The 21803-nt window shown below is 41.3% G+C and overlaps 1 protein-coding gene across 4 annotated transcripts; it reads right to left on the bottom strand.

Annotated features, from left to right (window-relative positions):
* Positions 1 to 625: 625 nt before the first annotated feature.
* Positions 626 to 20001, bottom strand: tpm4a (tropomyosin 4a). 4 transcript variants are annotated; one of them, XM_018745876.1, is made up of 9 exons: positions 19653 to 20001; positions 15828 to 15953; positions 4990 to 5123; positions 4757 to 4874; positions 4604 to 4674; positions 4062 to 4137; positions 3503 to 3565; positions 3322 to 3391; positions 626 to 1749 (listed from the first exon to the last, which is right to left on the bottom strand). In XM_018745876.1, exons 1-9 carry the CDS (start codon positions 19764 to 19766, stop codon positions 1667 to 1669), a joined length of 855 nt encoding a protein of 284 aa, XP_018601392.1. In that variant the 5' UTR covers positions 19767 to 20001; the 3' UTR covers positions 626 to 1666. The 4 variants fall into 4 exon arrangements, with proteins under 4 accessions (XP_018601392.1, XP_018601393.1, XP_018601395.1 ...); XM_018745879.1 differs by lacking the exon at positions 626 to 1749 and adding an exon at positions 1951 to 2748; XM_018745877.1 differs by lacking the exons at positions 15828 to 15953; positions 19653 to 20001 and adding an exon at positions 11373 to 11919.
* Between the last annotated feature and the right edge of the window lie 1802 nt (positions 20002 to 21803).

The raw sequence follows: 21803 nt of genomic DNA, 5'->3' as shown, positions 1-21803 counted from the left end.
ATCCTATATTTCAAATGGTCAGTGGCTTTCATGTCAAATTATGGAAATACAGACGGGCACAATAATCATACTTTCACAGCTGCCTTTGCATAAGGAAGACATTCTTGGGTATTGCTGTAAGTTCATAGTTATACTGTTCTGCCGATTGTACGCTGCAGTTTTGCTTTCTACAGACCTCTGCAGCATTTCATTCTTTTGCAACACTTTTGAACCTTTAAGTAAATTAGAATCACAATAACGCCGTCATCACAGCTACTTTCGCTACACCAAATTGGCAGCATCCTCCTTGAGCCTTCATAGGATTTCTTCTATACTATTGGCTACAAAATGCTAAGGTTTGAATAAAACCGTTAGGGTACAGTACACCTACATGTAGCACTAAATAAAGGTATGACAGTTGATAACACTGTTAAAGAAATTTGCTTCTTTTTGTCTAGTAGGTGCCTTAAATTCCAAAAGTTAACCAGGTACATACATGTTTGCTGTAATGACTACATTTCCCCACTGAAATGGTCCAAATAACCCAAAGTTGGTCAACTGTCTCCTGTTACTTGTCGATGTTCAAACTACAGGCACAAAGTTTTCAAAGAAATTTATTAGGTTGAAAGCTGGGAAAGTGAAATGGTTTAATACATATAAGTGAGGCAAATGTAAGGCACTTGTTTCATAATCCAAGAATGTCCATGAGTCCTCACTTTAATAAAAAAAATATATAAGAAATAAAAAAACAACATTTAAAAATTAAGATGTATTTTTTTCTTGGTGTAAAAGATCTAATGTATGCTATAATGTCAAGTTGCCAACAGAATGATGGTCAGACAATGTTGGAGTCAGTCTCCTTCAGTTCTGGACAACTCAGCATCAACTATGTACAGTTCTTATATGCTTTTCTAGATTGGGATTTCAGTGCGTAGTTGGATCTGGCATGATTCCTTTTTACTCGCATAAATACGTGGCGTGACTCAATATGTAGACGCTAGAATGCAGAATTATCCATGTTACCCCTGAGTGGGTCTCAAAGACATATCTTGGAATAAAAGAGTAGAGATCACAACTTGGTTCAAGCTGCATATGTTCTGTACCAATAATGCACATGTGTGGCAAACTAAAGGTCTTTACATTTAATCCTGACTTACAGAACATATCTTATTTAAATATTTTCTTGTACTATTACCAGAAAATGCCCACCAATGTCCCATCCTTAATCAATTTTGTAATGCCAATTATAAAACTAAACTTGTACAGAAAGGTATGCTAATAATTGCATCAGTGGAAGGCACAGAACAGCTTGTCCTTCCTGCATTTCCAAGAGCTGTCCTTCACTCTCACAGGAAGTACCAAACACACCCCATGTCAGCGATTCCGATGGCGTGTAAACAAGATATCTGTAAAAAAATAAATGTTGCAAACTTTTTTCTTTTTTCATATGGGGCTAATGTGGAAGGGGTTATGTATCTGATAATTTGGTGGTGCTGTAACAGAATGAAAGCAGTGACTCAGGGGAGGGAAGGGCTCATCTGAAATATGGCGGAGGAGATATTACTAAGAAAGATTAATTCCCTCTTTTTCTGAGAAAAAAGCCCTGCAGCTTAAAAGTTGGAATGACAATGAATATTTATGGAATGTTTCAGGAATTCTTTCTCCCTCTCCTTATTATTCTGTATTTTTACAAGCTGTTCAATTCTTGCAGTGTCTGGTCCAGAACTTGATGCATTCCCAAATTCTCTTCTTTGGCACTAGACAATTTCTCTGCAAAACAAATCAAGTAACATTTTTCATACAAAGTACTGCACTTCTCTTACCAATCCTAAAGACACATAAAATACGAAATTCCACCAAGTATCCTGTCAAAAATTGTTAGCTACGGCACATATAATATACCAGATGCAAAAAAAAAACTATGAAAAAAATATTGTGATTCTATACAGGTACTATTCACAAGCACTTTATGAAAACCACAGGCTGAAAAATGGTTAAGCATACTAAGCAAAACTAGACTGGAAAAATGATATGGTATGAAATTCTTAACTTTAAGGGGAAATAGTGAGCCTGACCACACATATAGGTCTCACAGAACCATCCCCGAATTAATATATACACACACACACACACACACACACACACACACACACACACATCTTCTGAACCGCTTGTCCCATACAGGGTTGCGGAATTAATAATGCCTCTCAATAAAGTGTTCAGCTTCTTCCAGCTTGTGAAAAGCTTGTCAAGCACATGCAGCATTGCACATACAACATGTGTTCACTACTGACATACTGGTCCTCCAGGTTTAGCTGCATAAAACTAGCACAGTTGGAAAGAGACGGGAGAGAACTTGCAACGAGTGCAAACACTAAAAGCAAGGTAGCACAGTGAATATGATGAATGAAATGGAACTCAAACACAAATTAAAGCAAAGTCACGTGTGAGACACTGGAAAAAATTAGCTAGTGAAGTCAATTTTTATATGGAGATAGAAATGAAAGGGTTTGCACTCTTTTATTAAAGTGTTGTGCTTACAGACACTCTCACAGAGCATCGAGACAAGAATAAGGCACTGAGGCTAGGACACATGTCACTGACAGGAAGCCCCGAGATATAAGGCCTGGTAGCAGAAATGAGCAGAAAGCAGTAATTCCAAAGAGAGCAGAAGGGTGAGCGCCATCTACAAGGATGTCATGTCATTCAGGGCATGGTCCAGCTCCTCGCTTATAGCTTTGTACTTCAGCTTCTGAGCATATAGTTCATCTGGAGGTCAAAGATCAGCCGGAAGCAGTAGAGCAGCAGCAGTTGAGGGGAAAAGCCAGGAAGCCGCAAGCGATGGAGAACAGGAAAATGAGAGATTTCAGGAAGACAAAGAAAAGAAAGAGGACAGGTCATTGGCAAGAGGAGGCAAGTAATCTGCAGCAAGGTACAAGGTATACATGTCACAGTATCAGGTCAAAGCACCCCTGCCCTCTGTCGCTGGTGCTGATACCCACACCTACATTTCTTTTTGCACATGGAGGAACTATGGCTACACTTCATATCATCTCAATCAAATAAAACCTCTTTCCTAGGAAATCTTTCAGGGTTGGTGCAACATTTTAACCTTGCTCACTAGTGTCTCAAAACAATGAACGATTGAAGCACACAATCAACTGCATTAAATTGTACTGCTGTCAAAAAACAAAAAAATCGTCCTCTCAAGCATGTCTATATTACCAGCTGCTAACAAAAGAGATAAATACTAAATGTCCCTTTACACAGTTTTAAGCAACTAAAACCAATATCCAATATTCTAAAACCAACCCCCCAAAAAAACTTTTGTTGCTTTCATACCTTCAAGATCATCAATAGATTTTTCAAGTTTGGCCACTGTCCTCTCAGCAAACTCAGCGCGAGTCTCAGCCTTTGGGTTAAACAAAGACATAATATAAGTGAACAGATAAAGAGCATAAATAACACAACTAGTCTGTGAAGTATATTCCCAGCAATGTTATACATCAACAGTTCGGTTTACCTCTTTCAGCTTGTCACTAAGAACCTTGATCTCCTCCTCATACTTGTCTTCTTTTTCTGAGTACTTAAAAAAAAAAAAAAAAAAGGTTATTATTCATCTGCAGTAAAACGAGACCAGTGGTACATACAAGGCTCTGGGACTCAACAAATACCTAGTCTCACTCTTGTATAATCATCATCTTTCGTGTGGTTCAATGAAATACCTAATACTGGCATTTGGTGTGAAAGGAATGTACTGTGGTCCAAGCCAAGAGCAGTACACTGATCTAAACAGCACAGAGCAACCGCTTTAAGTGACCAGTGGAAAAAAAAATCATGTGGTACAACTGGCAACAGGCCTGCTGGTAAGGAATGCAGACATGTCTCTGCTGGTTTCCTGATGCTACAAATATTTTCCCATCAAAAGGATTACAGGATCTGTAGGGTCTTATTCACCTGGCTACGTGTAGTTCCCGACTAAACCAAATTATTTAACACATCTAATACAGAGAAAATTTACACAGACATGTAGCTGTATGTTTACTCCCACACACAATCAGCACATAATATTTCAGACTTACCTTCTCAGACTGAGCTTCTAGAGACTTAAGGTTGTTGGTAACATTTTTTAATTCTTCTTCCAGATCACTGCACTTGCTTTAAAGAAAAAACAACAATGCAGAGGAAACAACTTTCGCCTGTCTAACTGGACACTGCAAAATGAAGTGAATAGATGAATGAGACTTTTATTGATCCCGGAAGGAAATTTACTTTGGGTGCAGTTTGGCCCAATGTGTTCAACCTAAAAATAATCACAAACTATTCCTAGTAATGTAAGAAATGTCAACTAATTAGTAAAAAGTTGCTCTTTGCATTTCTTTTCTTGATAATGGTTACATATATTATAATACAGCATCTGAAACCTTCAGTCACAGCATATTTCAAATCTTAAAGCCTTCTACAGCCACACTGAATGTAAGTGACCAGTAAAGACCAGTTCAAATCAGGGTTGAGGGCCATGTTTCTGAGTTGATGTTGCAGTTGTGGACACATGCAGCACAACACTGTAATACATTACAATGCACTGATATGCTGTGATGTGAGGATCATCTATGATGCTTACAGTTCTGCCACCTCAGCCCTTTCTTCAGCTCTCTCCAACTCCCCTTCCAGAATCACCAGTTTACGGGCCACCTGCAGCAGAGAGTCAGCGAGAGTGAAGGATGGTTTTTAACAACCATGTGCATTTCATGCAGGGATAGCTTCGAGCACAAACCTCCTCGTATTTGCGGTCAGCCTCCTCAGCAATGTGCTTGGCCTCCTTCAGCTGCATCTCCTGGATCTCCATCTTCTCCTCATCCTTCATAGCCCGGTTCTCTATAACCTTCATGCCTCTGCGCAAGCACAAGATAACATGCCATCACTGGACACAGAGATTCTCATCCGCCAGAGCTTTTCAACAGCTCAAATGTGTTCTAACTGCAAGCCTCGCATTCATTGCACGCTGACCTCTCGCTCTCATCAGCTGCTTTTTCTGCCTCCTCCAGTTTCTGCAGCGCGGTAGCCAGCCTCTCCTGGGCCCTGTCCAGCTCCTCCTCCACCAGCTGGATCCTGCGGTTCAGTGCTGCCACTTCTCCCTCTGCCTGTGTGTAACATCAGTTAAGAAGTTACACCGGGGGGCTGCCCGTTGACACCTTATGCATTATACTTCACTTTCAAAATTACCTTTCCTTGTACCAGCAATAGTAAACAATTTACATATTTTATTACTCTGAATATAGATACTACAGTTGACAAGTACATAGCCTGACAATTTCTAGAGAAGCCGGTTTCACTAACGCTGTCTCCAGTCTTCAATACTAAGCATTTAAAAATTTATGAATAAATACTTCTTGGCGGTTGCAGTGCAAATAAAAAATAAATACAAGCTCAGAATAGGAAGAAGGCCACAAATATGATATGTCTATAACAATAACTGACTCCTTCATGTGCCGTTGAACTATACCGAACAGCTAGATGCAGAGATAGCTTTTCATGCTGTGTGTTAATCGTCAAGTACTGTACATTTTTAATGACCACATATAAGAATGTATGTGTATATTATAATCCCCAGTTCCAATTTCCTAGTCAATGCAAAAATGGTTTCTTTGAATGAAAATAGTGTAGCTTTCAAAAAGGACAATCTGGAACATTTGTCTCCTTCCTGCATATATGCAACCGTGGACAAAGACTGCATTCCAGGTCTTTCTAAAGCTATTACCTGCTCCAGACTTCACCACAGCATCTTCAAGCAAAGTAGCTTGACAGCGATCATGACAGAGAGTAATGATAGCAAATGGACAGGGCCACCGAGATGGGAACATGCAAACTGACAGACTCCGCGCAGGGCTCTGGCACAAGCACTGAGGGACCACAGGGAGACCATCATTCGGTCATTTGTAGAGCACACCAATAAAATGCTCTCATGAGCTAAAAGTTGCACTAGTGAGCTGGTGAATTGCACTGTTTAAACACCTTGGCATGATAAAATCACTCAAAACCGGTGCTGCAGCTATACAAAACCACATAGCATTGCTGTTTGATAACTGACTGGGACAACAGATAAGCTTCACAGCAGGAATCCCTCGCTGTGCTCACACAGGGTGTACAGCGGAGCGTCATACTACTACAGCTTTTTCCTAGATTGCAAGGGGAGGACAACACATAAGTGCTATGGGGAGAAAAAGCGTTCTCACAACTGGACTGGCCGAAGGACCCAAACGCCAGACCGTGTTCATTTAGCGGGGCAGGCAATGGAACAGTCGGGGGCAGGCAGGATCGTGGTACATTGTTTCGAGGAGCAGGCAAAACCAGAGCCGAGGTCACAAAGCAGAGAATCGAGGAACTGGGAAACCAATCAAGGGAAATACAGGACGGGTAAGGAGTGGGAAACAAGACAGGAAAGAGGGAAAGAGGTTTTCTTGCGAGTGTCGTGAGTTGCGTCTACTCTAGACGAGGTTCCGCAGTGTGGAGTGTCCGGGCAGCCTCTTTATACTCTGCCTCCCTGACTAGGCACAGGTGTGATTGTTGGGCACGCGGTCGGGGGGAGACAACTACCAGCTCACAAGTAGAATAGATTAAAAAAAAGCACAGCAAAATAATTCATTTGATGCATAGAAACCAAAGGAAAAAACACAACATATTAAAGTTAAAATGTTTGTTTACACCAAAACTGTATTAACAGTCCTGTGAGCCAGTTACTGAGTATTACTGCATACCATGTACTAGTTTAGCACTGAACTAAACTACTCAAAACCTCACTAGAGATCAATGCTTTTCTTTGGTGTGGGTCACAATAGTCTGGACCCTATCTTGAAACAAAAGGGCACAAGGTTAGACAGGGCACACCTTAGACAGGACACCGGTCTATTGGGGAATTACAAAGCTAGCAAAAACAAATTACTTGTTTCATGTCCCCCAACTAGCTTTGTTTTCTTAAGAAAAAGAGGAAGAATGCTTGCAAAAATTATGATGGAAATATCCTGAAATTGCATGTGAAATAACGATTATATACACACACACACACATTTTCAGAACCGCTTGTCCCATACAGGGTCACGGGGAACCGGAGCCTACCCGGCAACACAGGGCGTAAGGCCAGAGGGGGAGGGGACACACCCAGGACGGGACGCCAGTCCGTCGCAAGGCACCCCAAGCGGGACTCGAACCCCAGACCCACCGGAGAGCAGGACTGCGGTCCAACCCACTGCGCCACCGCACCCCCCTCATGATTATATACCATCCGTTAATTAGAAGTAGTTTTGTAGCTTGACCTCAAGGAAGTATGTTCTGAACAGAAAGAAAATACACACACACACACACACACACACACACACACACACACATTTTCAGAACCGCTTGTCCCTTACGGGGTCACGGGGAACCGGAGCCTACCCGGCAACACAGGGCGTAAGGCCGGAGGGGGAAGGGGATGCACCCAGGACGGGACGCCAGTCCGTCGCAAGGCACCCCAAGCGGGACTCGAACCCCAGACCCACCGGAGAGCAGGACTGCGGTCCAACCCACTGCGCCACCGCACCCCCCTCATGATTATATACCATCCGTTAATTAGAAGTAGTTTTGTAGCTTGACCTCAAGGAAGTATGTTCTGAACAGAAAGAAAATATTTCAAAGAAAAAAAAACAACAACAGGAAATCTACCCACACCATATCCTCTCTTTCTCTTCTCACTCCCTCTCCCGCAGTCCGGGAAGGGTCAAAACACACCCTCTGAGGCCATACCCTCTTCCTTACTCAACGCATTCTGCAGTGCCCCAACAGACAGGCCATATAAGGTAAAATGCACTCCATAGAATACTTGTGGTGGACTGTCAGTAAGATGCAGAAGCAGTCAAGCCTAATTCTACATGAGACAGCCTGTATGAATGGAATCCAGACAAACGATTAATAGTACCTCACCTAACACTTTTCCTGTCTTATTCCTAACAAGAAAAAAGTAATTTGTTAGCAAGTGGACTGTGGGCAGCAGCTTTCAGGACTGGGAACTCCACCTAAGAGTGATGTCCAGGGGGCACACTGGAGCCGCTTGGAGGTTTTATACAGCTGGGAGACTGTGGAGTCATCAGTGCCTGGCCAGAGTCTGAGACTAATCACTCTTTTCCCTATGGGATAGATTGTGAATACCGCTCTCAAATATCTTATTAGCCTAACAACCCTTACTACAAGGCCTAATTACATAACGTTTTTGCCCCTGCCCTTACTTCAGTGACCCTTACTATATGTCAGTGATGGGAGAGCAAAAATTAAGCAATAGGAATTTAATTAGTACATTTCAAACTGGGCCCAGTGGTCTAATGAGAATCATAAGACTTGTGTTTTTACGGCCGTGTTCCACACCGGCAATGATAACTTCAGCCTGCCCTCTTACAATCCCATCTGTACAGCGAGACATTAAATGCAAAGTACTTCTTAGAGGCAGCCCTGTCAAGGGGAGATACCGTATGTAAAACGAGGTTTATCATGTTAGGAAATGCTTCATTTATATTTCTGCAACGAGAATCAATGCAAATGGGAACCAGCTAAGGCAGCGGATATCAAACAAGTGAATTAATCATATTTACATTCAGCGAGCACCACCACGCCCCATAGAAAACAGATCTGTAGCCAGCTACACAGAAGTCTCACCTTGCCCGAAGAAAGAATTCAAACCGGGGGCATTCAAGTCTAACAAAAAAAGTGATAATTTTTTTCATAGCCCTGACAAAATTGTTTCTTTTTGGCATTAAGATAATTAACTTAATTTTCACTGATTGCTCAATACTCAGCAGGACTGGAGCAGCGGTCAAACTAAGGTCATCATAACTATTCATGGTAGGGCCTTTGAAAGAGTCAAATGCTAAACGTTTTTCAAACTGCTAATGTATAGTTTGCACTAAGTAAAGAAATGAGGGAAGGTTCACAGTATTCAGCACAAATGTCTTAAGAGATGAAAGCATAAAGCTGCCAAATTCCTGCACAGCTTGTCTACTGATATTCCATTCTAGTGCAGTTTTTCCAATGTCCTCTTGGGAAATTCTGGGTATTTTTTCCTTTTATCTAACAGCAGAAAAATCTATCTTGTACCTACACTGAGACTAAATTTATTTGACTTTCACAGATATTTCATCCCAGTGGGAAATAGGAAGAAGAAGATTTCATCAAGTGTAGCCTATCTGATACTCTGGAACCACACAGAAAAAACATCTGGAGTCAATTGGCTCACTGCATACCTTCCATATTATCTACAGGACAAATGTATTTGCGAATTAGAAAGCTCATTAGTATTTTGTCTTACTTTCACACCACTTTTTCAGTAACGTAAAAAGTTTTACCACATTACTTTTCTGGTATTAGAAAAAACAAATAATCAGTGCACATCACGGTTTTTTATAAAATGCACACTACAACTCATTAAAATGTTCAGGACTTCTTGTAAGATTTCCAATAAAGCTCATTCTGATTCTGATTCTAAATCTGCATAGGCATTGAGGATCAGGCCCAGAAAAGTTTATCTAGAGAAGTAAATGAAACAAACTCAAGTTCCAATGTGACCTTTAAATTTAATTTGATACAGGCAGTGTGAAGTGTTTTTGCCACAACATGCTCATTTCAACAAGCTGTGGACAAAGCTCTTAACAGACATGACTGCAGTGAACTACATCATAAATAGGTTCCACACACCCAGAGAGGACTGGTTACTAACATGTAAGCCAGACCAGGTCATGGTTCCTGTCCAGCTAAATTGTTTAACCCTGTTTATCTGACTGATCATCTGGGCAGAGACGGCAGGAAGCGTGGCAGTGAATCAAGCAGTCAGCATCCTGGGGTTGCTCCTGAGGGGCGCTGGATCCTGGAGGAGGTTGAACTGGGACAGCATTAACCCACCGCTCCCAGCATTAAAAAGCTTTCTGAGCATATAAGTCAAGAGGGGTCCTTATCTAAACAGTGAACCAACATTTCCCACATAAGAATTATATGAGTGCTTCCCAACCCTACCCCCCTGGAGAAAACACTACTTTGTACTTACACATGAAAGAGTAATTAATTCAAATAGCAGATGGGCAACAAAAGGAACAACTGGTATCCAACAGTACACAGAACCTTGTCAGTTACATGAATGGCAATATTTTTACTGCTAAACACAAGAATGCAAGTACAAATGTAAGATTTGCTAATGAGTACTCCGAACAGGAAATGACATACTCTTTTCTGTACCCTGTGCCACTGAGTGAACGTGTTCCAAGGAATTACTCAGAGCTTACTTAAACCTTGGAAATTACACGGTGTGCCATAGCACTTATCATATGGGCAAGATAGTGAGCAGTACTCAATAAAGAGAGAGTGCGATAAGCTTTATATTCAGAGTACGGCAGAATTCCCTCAAAAGCAGATAATCCACCACAGAGGTGCATGTAATCCTCCATTTAACTGGACTTTTTTCCCCTGCTTTGTAGACTTTAATAAATTCTTGGCAGAAATTGCAGAGGGTTAACTCAAGGGACATTCCTAGCACTGTTTGCATGACATTGCACAGAAAGCCACACACACACTGAACAGCTCACACAAAGTAAGTCAGTGGGTGTCGAGCCTTCCTACCAAAGACCAATACCTTGTCATAAATGTTATGAACTGTCTCTCCATGATTTCAGCTTTTCCATCTTTTCAACATAAAAATAAATAGCAAAACTTCACAATTTGTGCACATAAGACATACAACATCACAGCAGTGCTGCCTCTGCTACTGCATTCACAGTATAAGCCCAGTAACACAACTAAATCAGTAACTAATTTAGGGTAGGGACTTTGAAGCATTTTACATGTTCTTTACAAGCATATTTACATTTTTTTGAGCATTTTAAAATGTAACTTTATTCGCTGAACCCTATTTTCAAACGCAAGGAAGGAACTGAGAAGTGTAAACATCTGCTTCATCTTAACCTGAACAGAATAGGCAACAATTGTTGACTAAAAATTAAAGTGCCAGTTCTTTGGATTTACTGGTCGTTCTTCACACACAGCGCATATCATAAAGTACAGAGGTAATGGACGTCTGAAAGAGAACAAATTAGAAGCTGAACAAAGAAACGAGAGCGCAGGCGCCGGACATGTAGGAATTCTGGACATCACGTTTTTCCTTTTTTTCTCCAGACCAACGCCTTGCTTGAATCCCCCCCCCCCCCCCCGTATAGTCTGATTCCTTCTAAAGCTAGTTTTTTAAATCACTTAACTTTTTCTTGCAAGAAGAAAAAGTTCTTTGTCACAGTAGTCGACGTGGAAAGGAAGAAAGCTCGAGAGTAACGATGGAAAAAAGTGAAGAAAGCGGAGAAGGGAAGGGAAAGGCAGCGCATGCTCACTTTCTCGCGCAGCTCGCGCTCGCTGTCCAGCTCGCGCTGTAAAAGCTGCGCGCGATCCTCCGCGTCGTCCGCTTGCTGCTGCAGCGCCTGGATCTTTCTTTTAACTGCGTCCAGAGAGTTCAAACCTGCCATCGTCGCAAGTATTCTACAAAAATATGGACTAACAGTAGACTAAGGTTTTATAGAAAAATGCAAAATGTATCAAAATTTAAAAAAACACAAAATTAAATAGTATATACAGTTTGTAAAAAAATTATAATTCTTTGGGTGGTGCAAAAAGTTGGCAAAGGTCTCTAAACTTTAAGTTTTCAAGTGCAAAAATATTTTGAATAGCTTGTCAGAAGTAGCTTCCCAGATGTTTTTCTAAGCTTCAGTTAAAGTCAGTAGCCTACAGTTTACTTTCTGAAACTAAGTACGAAAATAGGTTCCTTCAGTCTGTCATTTGGTCTGTGGAATGCGGCACTGACTCGAGCGAGGCGAAGCGGGCGAGTCGAGGCTCTCCGCTCAGGAAAGGGGCGATTAAAAGGCACACACTTCCCGAGACTTGGGCCTAAATCCTCCAATCCCGGGAAGAAGCGCGCTTTGCATGACGTCACATTTTCATTGTGGGGCGGAGCCAGACCGCGTGATGTCGCTTCGAAGGCATTTCTCGGCGGAAGATGACGACGAGCTGCAATGGAACGGGATGTGATCGAAGCACTTTGGTCACTGCGACAGAGGCACTTAACGCCCATCAGCCTTAATTCGCCTTTAGGAATTAAACGCTAAGAAATTATGGAGATTTTGGATTTGTGTGCAAACGATTGAAAACAACTTGACTTCTGGGTACAACGAATGAAGGGGATTGGTGCCGATTTGGGAACTGATCGCTCATTCTCAGTCACGACGTCCAGTTCAGGGTAGCGGTGGTCCAGAGCCTATCCCAGAAAAACGGATGGCAAGGCTAAGCAGAATACACCCTGGGCTGGGTAATAGTCCACTGCAGTTTATGAACTGATATCACCTCAGAATATATATATCTGAAATGCAGCACTAGATATTATTGTATTGTGAACTAAATAGAGAATGTACAGATTATACACTACACTATGCTTTTTCAGAAAATGATGAGCTGCAAAGTTAATAATTTAGTATTGTTTGTTACATGTAAGCTACAAATAATCATTTATTCATTTAGCTGATGCTTCTCCAAAGAAACAGTGTTATGCTACCTACAGTTATTTACTCATGTATACAGCTGGATTATTTTACTGGAGCAGCTTTAAGCACCTTGGTCAAGGGTGCTAGAGCCAGAGGTAGAAATTAAACCTGCAACCTTTGAGTCCAGAAGCAGTAGCTTTAACCACTACACTACCAGCATTACTGTAATGTCTGTTGCTTCAAGATCAATTTTTCATCCTTCTGAGATATCAGTGGTTAATTTTCATTAATGGCATATAATTTTTGAAGGCTATCAGATCAGTATCTTCATTTGAAGTGAACCTGTAGTCATGGGTGTTCTGTCCAAAGCCATAGTCTACAGCTCCAACAAGGGTCTCCCCAGCATTCAAAGAAGCCTAATTTGTCACCCCCAAGATCTGCATATTACTTCTCTTGGGCACCATGTGTATTTTGGTCCCCATTCAATATCCCACAAGTTCTTATACCCCATCCAAAGTGCCCCAGCATCTGCTTTGTTTTTGGAAATGTTTCATTCAGGTACAGTGAATGCCACAATGTATTTACAAGCTTTTTTATAATATTTATAATTATATCTATTTATCACATCATATCCCTTACTCACATTCCCTTGCATGTGTATAGAACATATACATATAATGTCTAGTGACTATTTTTGTATGTTGTGTACTTTATATTTTTTATCCTTTATTCCCATATTCTATCTTCTCATCTGTGCCTTGTCACTGTCTTTCTGTCTGTGCTGTGGAAGTTTCTGTCACCAAGACAAATTCCTTGTATGTGTGAACATATTTGGCAATAAAGCTCATTCTGATTCTGATTATTTATAAGTCAAATCCCCTTTACCCTGTGGTTTGAACCGGTCTTCTCTTAAACACAGGAAGGTCTATTATAACCAGTCTTATCTAGCTACAGTTCACATTTCTGCTGAGGGATTGGCTGTGTAGCAGAGTGGAATGTAGGCGGGGAGATTCAACCAAATATTGTCTTTCCTTTACGCATAGCCAGATAGTACTCAGAACTCTATGTCAGCCTGAATTTAGCCACACAGTTTTTGGAGTACTATCCAAACTTGTGTCAGAAACTGAAGAAATTCAGAACCCAAAGAATACAAACTTCTACATTACATTAAGAATCATCTTAATGATCTTGTCATGTAGCTGACACCTACCTCCAAAGTAACTTACAGCTATTTACCCATTTATACAGATGGCTAATTTTAACAGGAACAACTTTTTAAGGTAAGTAGGATGGATATTAGGAGGACTCAAGGATATTACAGCTAAAGGTGAGACTCAAACCTGCAACTTCTGTATTCAAAGGCAGCAGCAGTAACCCCTATGCTACCCTCTGAAATCGTTAACATTTTATTCTTTCCGTCTTTCAAATCTGATTATTTCAAATTTGAATATATGCAGAATTTAAATATATATGTGTGCAGTCTTAATATCGGATGTACAATTGTGCAAAAACTGTGGTGATTTTTCTTTTTTGCAAAACTGGCAGTTTTTAAGCTGTAGTCAGTTGATGCTTGAACTGGAATTGTGGGAAGGAATTTGGGGAAATCTGGTTCTCTGTTTCACCCACCGGAAAAGTGGTGAATATTGATTTCATGCAGTGCAGGCGTGTGGGGCTCTCTGTTTGCTTTAGGTGCATTCCTGGAATTCCTGGACGGCTGCAGACCTCACAGAGTCTAGGCTGCCTCCTCTCTATGGCCTTATCTGTAATGGGGCTGAGAACTGGCCCTTTCGTCACAAGACACACACCCTCCCTGTAAACTTTGCTATGCACCCGTATCCCTACCTTTTCTTTCCCCTTGCAGTTTGAATCAAAGTGTTGAATGAATTCATTGTTGTCATTGATGGCTTGAGGCCAAGAGCCTTGGGCATACTTTAAAAACAACACTACAGAGAATGGCACTGAATTACTGTATCTGATATATCTGTTTTCTATCTTGTACCACACACAGAAGACAATGCACTGTTTTTTCAATGACGAGATTTTTTTGAAGAGTAATACTTTTCTTATGTTGTACCCGGAGTTTCCCAAACTACTGTAAAACTAACTAGATGCATACTGTACATGCAGAAACTGAGATAAAATGTGGGGGGGGGGGGGGGGTGTGATGGGGCAGGTTCAGCCCGCCATGGGGGGGGTCTAGGGTTCGAGCCCTGCCTAGGGTGCCCTGCGACAGACTGGCATCCCACCCTGGGCGTGGCCTCGTGCCACTGGGAAAGACCTCGGCTTGCCGAGACCTGGTCAGGACAAGCGGTTGCTGACAATGGATGGGATAAAGTGTTTGTTCTGTTTGTAGGTAAACAAATTTATTGTTTGTCTTATATTAACATCTGTTTCACATGGCTTGGGCTTTAATAAGTTAATTCCACTTTCGGTGAAATACAGGATGATATAGGATTGTATAATCACAGGGAAAGGAATGAAATAGTCTTCTGACCGTGCACATCGAAAGGAAAACTAAAAGAGTTTAAATAGAAGATATGTAATCAAAACCGAGACCTCAGTGCTATGCTGCTTAACACATATAGCAGGATTTTCTGGATTACACCTTTCATGACTAAGCAGTAAGTCTTATCTTTTGGGCTCAACTTGCACAAAATATGTTTAAAGATGGTAGGGGCAGCTTTATTAACTGACCAAGTTCTAGAAAGATCTGTTCAGCTAATATGCAGTGTTACAGAATGATATTACACACACACACACACACACATTTTCAGAACCGCTTGTCCCATACGGGGTCACGGGGAACCGGAGCCTACCCGGCAACACAGGGCGTAAGGCCGGAGGGGAAGGGGACACACCCAGGACGGGACGCCAGTCCGTCGCAAGGCACCCCAAGCGGGACTCGAACCCCAGACCCACCGGAGAGCAGGACTGTGGTCCAACCCACTGCGCCACCGCACCCCCTGTAGAATGATATTATTTACTATGATTTGGTACATTAAGGTATTTGCAAGGTATGCTGATGTAATGCACTTCTTGTTTTTTCTCTGACATGTATTTCCCTTTGGAGAAAACTGTGTGCAGTGTCAATGAGCATAAATATAATTTGAATATGGGAAGTACCTTAAGCACTTTGAGTAATAGTTTTTTTCTGGGTTTGAAAGTTAGTAAAGATAATTGTGATTCACCATTATTTCCCATGGTTACAATCGTTTCCTTTGGTGTGCATTGGAAGGAACCAGTTTAACCCTTTTGATATGGTACATGTGTGTTATGACAAACTGTCAAAGCATCTCTAAAGCTACACAAACTTACATCCGCGGCTTTCTTCTCAGACAGTTCCAGTTTTTCCTGAGCATCTTTCAGGGCTTCAGAATATTTGTCCAGCTCATCCTCTGTGCCCTTTAGCTTCTTCTGCAGGCCAAGAAGCTCCTCTTCCAGCTAGAAGGAGAGACATCAAAGATTAGTGGTGTGAGCTGCAGCATCAGCTGTTCCAAAGCAGAGTCAAAATCTATTCAATCTGACTCAAGACCCAGACAATGCAAAGACGATATTTGTGTTTTGTCACAATCCCAATAGTTTCCAGATGTCAGAACTGATTGAGAATTAAGTTCAGATTTTTCTGGAACCAACCATTCACAAAAACAAAAGCTAAGTGGACACACAATGTGGCATTCCTAAATAGAAAAAAATGACCTTATTCCTTTCTTATACTTGAGAAGATTGTTTGCTTTAGATCAGTGTTGGAATGCATGACTGTGAAGCAGTACTCCCTATAACGTGGCTGTGTCACTATTTGAACTGACATTGAAAGGACATGTCAGCTTCTCAGAGCTATTCAGAACAGGGACGAAAGAGCGAGCAATATGTTTGACCACCTATTAATTACTTCCATTTGTAACCCCTTAGCCAGTCCTAGCTATGTAAACATAAGAAACACTGAGTGATACTGAAAATTACAGCTTTGCTGTCATTTTTCAGTGCTGACTTGGCTCATATGTATTATACAATATTTTGCAACGAGACTCAGGAAAACCACACATTTTTTCAGAAGAGTTGAAGTAAGTTATTTTCAGGATTCTACACAAAGGAATCATAATGTAAAATCCTACCATCTGACAAATTATGAGAGGTCTTTGCAGACCTTATTCATATCACATACAATTAAATACGTTGTACAATACTAGTATTAAAAGGGTGAGCACTACTGGTCCACTTAAATTAAAAAAACACAAAAGTGTACTTGAGACAAAAAAAGCTCTCTGCACACAATTCTTTACTGAATATCTTTGTTTCATGCACTGTTTCTCCAGTTTGCCTTACATGTTCCATCATTCTTTGGTGACGAGCGTACACTAGTTTTGTGGCAGACAAAGCATTTCTGGTTGTGATGATGGAAGACTTACTGTGATGCCCTACCAGTATCTGCACTACTTTTTTGTTTCACAGAAGTCTGCATACATTGTGGATGAATAATTTTGCCTAAGTTTGGGTGGATTTAAGAGGTTCATGAATTGCTGACCTCAGAATTTGTTACGTTCTGCGAAACCCATCATAAGTCGAAAATTTTGTAAATCAAAAATGCATTTAATCCACCAAAACTGCAGAATATCGTAGCCTAGCATATGTACAATGGCCATTGTGGGCTTTCCGCCTTCATGCTGGGCAGTTATCTTGAGTTTCTCCTCAAGAGTAATTGCTCTCCTCTTCTTCCCACCAATAGCAGGAGACACAGATGGGCATTTCTGTGACATTATGGATGCACAAGACACAACCACGTAGCAGACTGGGAGATGCAGATTGCTGCCTGGAGAGCGCACACACACACACTTTCAGAACCGCTTGTCCCATATGGGGTCACAGGGAACCAGAGCCTACCCAGCAACACAGGGCATAAGGCTGGAGGGGGTACACCCAGGACAGGACACCAGTCTGTCACAAGGCACCCCAAGCAGGACTCAAACCTCAGACCCACCAGAGAGCAGGACTGCAGTCCAACCCACTGCACCACCACATCCCCTTTTGCCTGGAGAGTGTACACACACACACACACACACACACACATTTTCAGAACCACTTGTCCCATACAGGGTTGCAGGGAACCAGAGCCTACCCAGTAACACAGGGCATAAGGCCAGAGTGGGAGGGGACACACCCAGGACAGGATGCCAGTCCATCACAAGGCACCCCAAGCAGGACTTGAACCGCAGACCCACTGGAGAGCAGGACTGTGGTCCAACCCACTGCGCCACCGCGCCCCACTTTGCCTGGAGAGTATTGCACCGCATATAGCTTTCCCTGGAAAAAAAACAAAACTCAAAATTCAAAGTATGGTTTCTACTGAATGTCTATTGCCAGCTCACCATTGTAAAGTCAAGAAAATCATAAATTGAACCATCATAAATTGGGGACCAGCTGTATATTAATTCTTGCTTTTTCCCAGCGGTAAATCTGAAAGGGGCTAAAACTATACAAACCAATCTGTCCTCAATGCACACATCCGTCAATGAAGCAAATAATCTTTCTTTGTATCCTTTGCCAGAAACAAAGTAGCCTCATGGCGATGACCCTCGCTTGAGTACATCTAGAATTCACGTAAGCCACTGCTGCATGCTAAAACACATATTTCAGACAAATCACAACTATTTTTTATGAACATTGTTTCATTGTCCAATTAACTTTAGAAGTTTTTCCAATTTTCAGCTAGAGGTAGATTATGTAACACTACATCTTTCCCTGTGCTATCTCAGCTACTGGATCTGCTTCTCAACTGATATCTTTTTATTCCATTTTAACAATCTCTTCAGTGGACCAGTGCAAGAGCAGATCATTTTTTTCTCAAGATCCATTCCCATACAAGTACCCTGAAGAGGTACTGATTATGCCCTCGAATTCCAGAGAGGATATCTTACAATGGCTAAGAATAACAGCAGTGTAGTGGGGAGCTGGAGACAAGTGACACCTCCCAACTCATGCTGATGGAGACACTTGTCAAGCAGATGAATTGTAACACTCATGACCAGAGGTGTTGGTCTCTTTTTTGGTATTTCCCTCAAGGGTAAAGGAACTGGGCCATGCCCAGGAACTGAGCAGACCTGACTTTTGTCACTTTAGCCATCAGGAATGGAAACTTTGATCCTGATCTTCACCAGATGTGCCAAAGACAGTTTCTGACAAATCCTTGTTTTTCAGTGTTCTGTGTCATAAATGATCCTCAGTAAAGTGCATTCCCTGTTCAATTCTAGGGATTTTTGGCAAACTGTGTTTTTCAGACTGGTCAGGGTTACCTAAAAAGAGGCACAAAGAGTGAAAATCCATTTTTATGGAAGTGTAGAAATTAAAGGCTCTAGTCAACATAATGTGATTTAAAGCACATATACTGCTTTACTCATAATGTATCCACCCAAGTGTACTATGAGCTTGAATGTCAAGGGCTCTGAATCTGTTTTCTGTCAACTGTCACATTACTTTGAGATACGCTCACCCTGTTTAGAAGGTTATCTGAAATACATGCCAGTTTAGCAGTCAGCATCAGTTTAATTCTTTGCTTAGTTTTGGACACTGTTGGCAATATTACATACTTTGATTTTTCCAAACAACCTTTTAAATGAAATGGGGCAAGCTTTTCCAAGATTGCAGTTATTTAGTATGAAATTTTTACTAATAAGCCCTTGTTTTATCATTAGCAAAGTTACCATTTCTTCTACCTTGGGCATACATCCCAAACTGAACAAGTTTATCATAATAAACATATTAGTCAGATTGAATATCTATATATGTATATGTTATTTGTTTGTCTTTGCAACGAACAAGCTTGTAAGACCACCCAGAATGTTTTTTTTCAGCAGAGTCAAACAGAGAAGCTGTCCGAGAGTGAGTTGGATCTGTGTTTTAAATGAAAGCAGTCAATCACTTTCAGATGAGAGCGTTGGCATTCAATAAGGCCTTTGGTGTACACAAATTTTTTCAGTCAGGCAGTATGTAGTAGTACTAGCAGGAACCATAACATATTAGGGTCTTTTGACAAAATGTGCACTTTATCATTGGTCGTGAAAGTGATGTACCACACTTATCACAGCCAGTGTGGAATTTGCATGCAGTAATGTTCAGCTCATCTGTTCACTTTTTATGGTGCCTCACCTGCTTGCACTTGTCCTCAGCTGCCTTCTTGTCCGTCTCGGCCTGTTCAGCACGGTCGATGGCATTCTCCTTGTCCAGCTTCAGCATTTGCATCTTCTTCTTGATGGCCTCCATTGTGACTGATGAGGTTGGGGGGGACTTACCACTTAAAGTAAAATGAAAGAAACACGATGCAGTGCTTTCTGTCAGTATGTGAGGAGATAGCTTTGGTGTGGGAAGGAAATTTACAGGAAGAGGCAGTGAGGGAGACAGCGAGAAAGAGAGAGTGAGCGAGAGGGATAGCAGGAGGTGCAGACTTGAACCTAGGACTGCCGTCAATGATTTAAACTCCAACAAAACCTGACTGGGGGTTTTGGAGGCAGCCGTAGTCTCCGATGACCCCCCTCCTTCCACTCTCCACACTACACCCCCCCCCCCCCACACACACACAGACACGCACACTCACCCAAACCACTTATTCAAAGCCTTTCTAAGGCATGACTTGGACGGCAACTTGCAGCTCTCATCTCCTTTTTTGGACAGCTGTGTTTTCTTTGAAAAAAAGGGAAAGGTCTTGTTCCCATATTTAACCCTGTGGCCATGGATAACTATGCTGCAACAAAGTTCAAAACAAATCAGTGCTGAAGAATTACTTTAGGCTTGGTAGAAATACTTATTTGATATTAATATCTAACTGCAGGAAACAATAAGAACGTTTTGGAAACAGAGAACAAGTTGCAGGAACAAAGAAAGCTCAGTATTTACTCCCTCAGGTCACCAAAGAATGGATCACATCAATCGTACTTAGAAACCTGCGAGTCTGCAGAGAAGTTACAAAATAATTGCCTACGTCAAGGGTTTGAATAATACTTTCAGTTTTAGAGGAATTGTTTTCTGATGCAGAAACAGACCACAATGGATATGACCAGAGACAAGTAACTGAATTGAAACAGCACATAGGTAAAAAAAATGTATGTTTTGTTAGAGCAATACAGACAGTGGGTAATACCATGGCCTAACAATGAATAAGACCTTAGAATAGTCTGACTGCTCCTTCTGCCAGTATAGGTTGTAGATCCCGGACACCTGATAGTACTCAGCCAGGTTGCAGAACATTACAAAAACCTATCTTACTCTTCAGGAGTAAAGGAAAGAAAGAAATCCCAACAGGAAAAGACTAACAAGAAAAGTTAGCTAAATATCTGGAAAAAAAAATATTTATTGCAGTTTACATGACTTTGTATGTAATACAATTAAATGTAATATTACTTGAACATGACAAGTTTCTCCAAGTTTGGAATGTTTGCTTTCTGCCATAAAACACAAAATCATGTGTTCATTTGCATGTAAATGTTTCATTCTGGAATGGTCCTCAGATTTTAAATGACCACTTTTCACAATATTTCTGTGTGTTTTTGTGTGTGGTGAAGGGACTGGTATAAGAGTATGTGACCTGCTGTGAAGCAGGGTGCCAGGTGTTGGATTCCTTAGCTGATTTATGTCGATAGCTATGTGTCCATGTGTTAGTAAGGTCTCAGTTAAAGATTTAAAACAGGTCCTCATTCTGAGATATGGATAGTTTAAAGCAGATGGTTTAACACAGGCCCAATGTGCTGACACTGAAAGAAAGAACATGCATTGCTTTGTCACCAGCCTTCCAGTCAAATGAAGTAAAGGTTCCTATTGACATGATTATGATGATGATGCATTTATTTGATTGTCTGGCTGATATGTTTGTTCTTGGGGACTTATTGTGTTAGGTTTTATACATAAAGATACTCAGTCATTGACTCACTAGCTCACTCACTTTTCTTCAATGTTTCTAAAGTCAGGGTCCCAGTGGTCCAGAACCTATCCCGGAAGCCTGAGGTACAGGACTGGATAAGGTACACCCTGGAGTGGACACCAGTCCATTGCAGGAAAAATAGAAAAGTAATAATTGCCCTTTATAATATAATTTCTATCACTTTTATGTGCTGCTGTTTTGGATGTCCTCAGTTCCATATTTTCCATTTTTAGTTTGTTTGTAAAGGTGAATGATTACTGGAAAGTCAGAAGAAGGAATGAGACTTGTTTTTGGTTCATAAACCGATCTTGAAAAGACACCATTGGATCAGAACAGAGAAAAAGTGAGTTCTGATTTGATCAGCTGCTACTATAAAACCAGTTTGG

The sequence above is a fragment of the Scleropages formosus genome, chromosome 9 (assembly GCF_900964775.1).
Source record: "Scleropages formosus chromosome 9, fSclFor1.1, whole genome shotgun sequence".
Lineage (NCBI taxonomy): Eukaryota > Metazoa > Chordata > Actinopteri > Osteoglossiformes > Osteoglossidae > Scleropages > Scleropages formosus.
The sequence above is the reverse complement of the archived record's forward strand: the minus strand, read 5'-3'. Positions and strand labels throughout refer to the sequence as shown.

What these genes read in the sequence shown, in the direction of transcription:
- tpm4a (XM_018745876.1), bottom strand. Translation starts at nt 19,766, where the DNA reads ATGGAGGCCATCAAGAAGAAGATGCAAATGCTGAAGCTGGACAAGGAG. An exon ending in CTGAGGACAAGTGCAAGCAG is followed by an intron (nt 15,954 to 19,652) that starts GTGAGGCACCAT and finishes CTCTCCTTCTAG; the next exon opens with CTGGAAGAGGAGCTTCTTGG. An exon ending in ATCTATTGATGATCTTGAAG is followed by an intron (nt 1,750 to 3,321) that starts GTATGAAAGCAA and finishes TTTGTTTTGCAG; the next exon opens with AGAAATTGTCTAGTGCCAAA.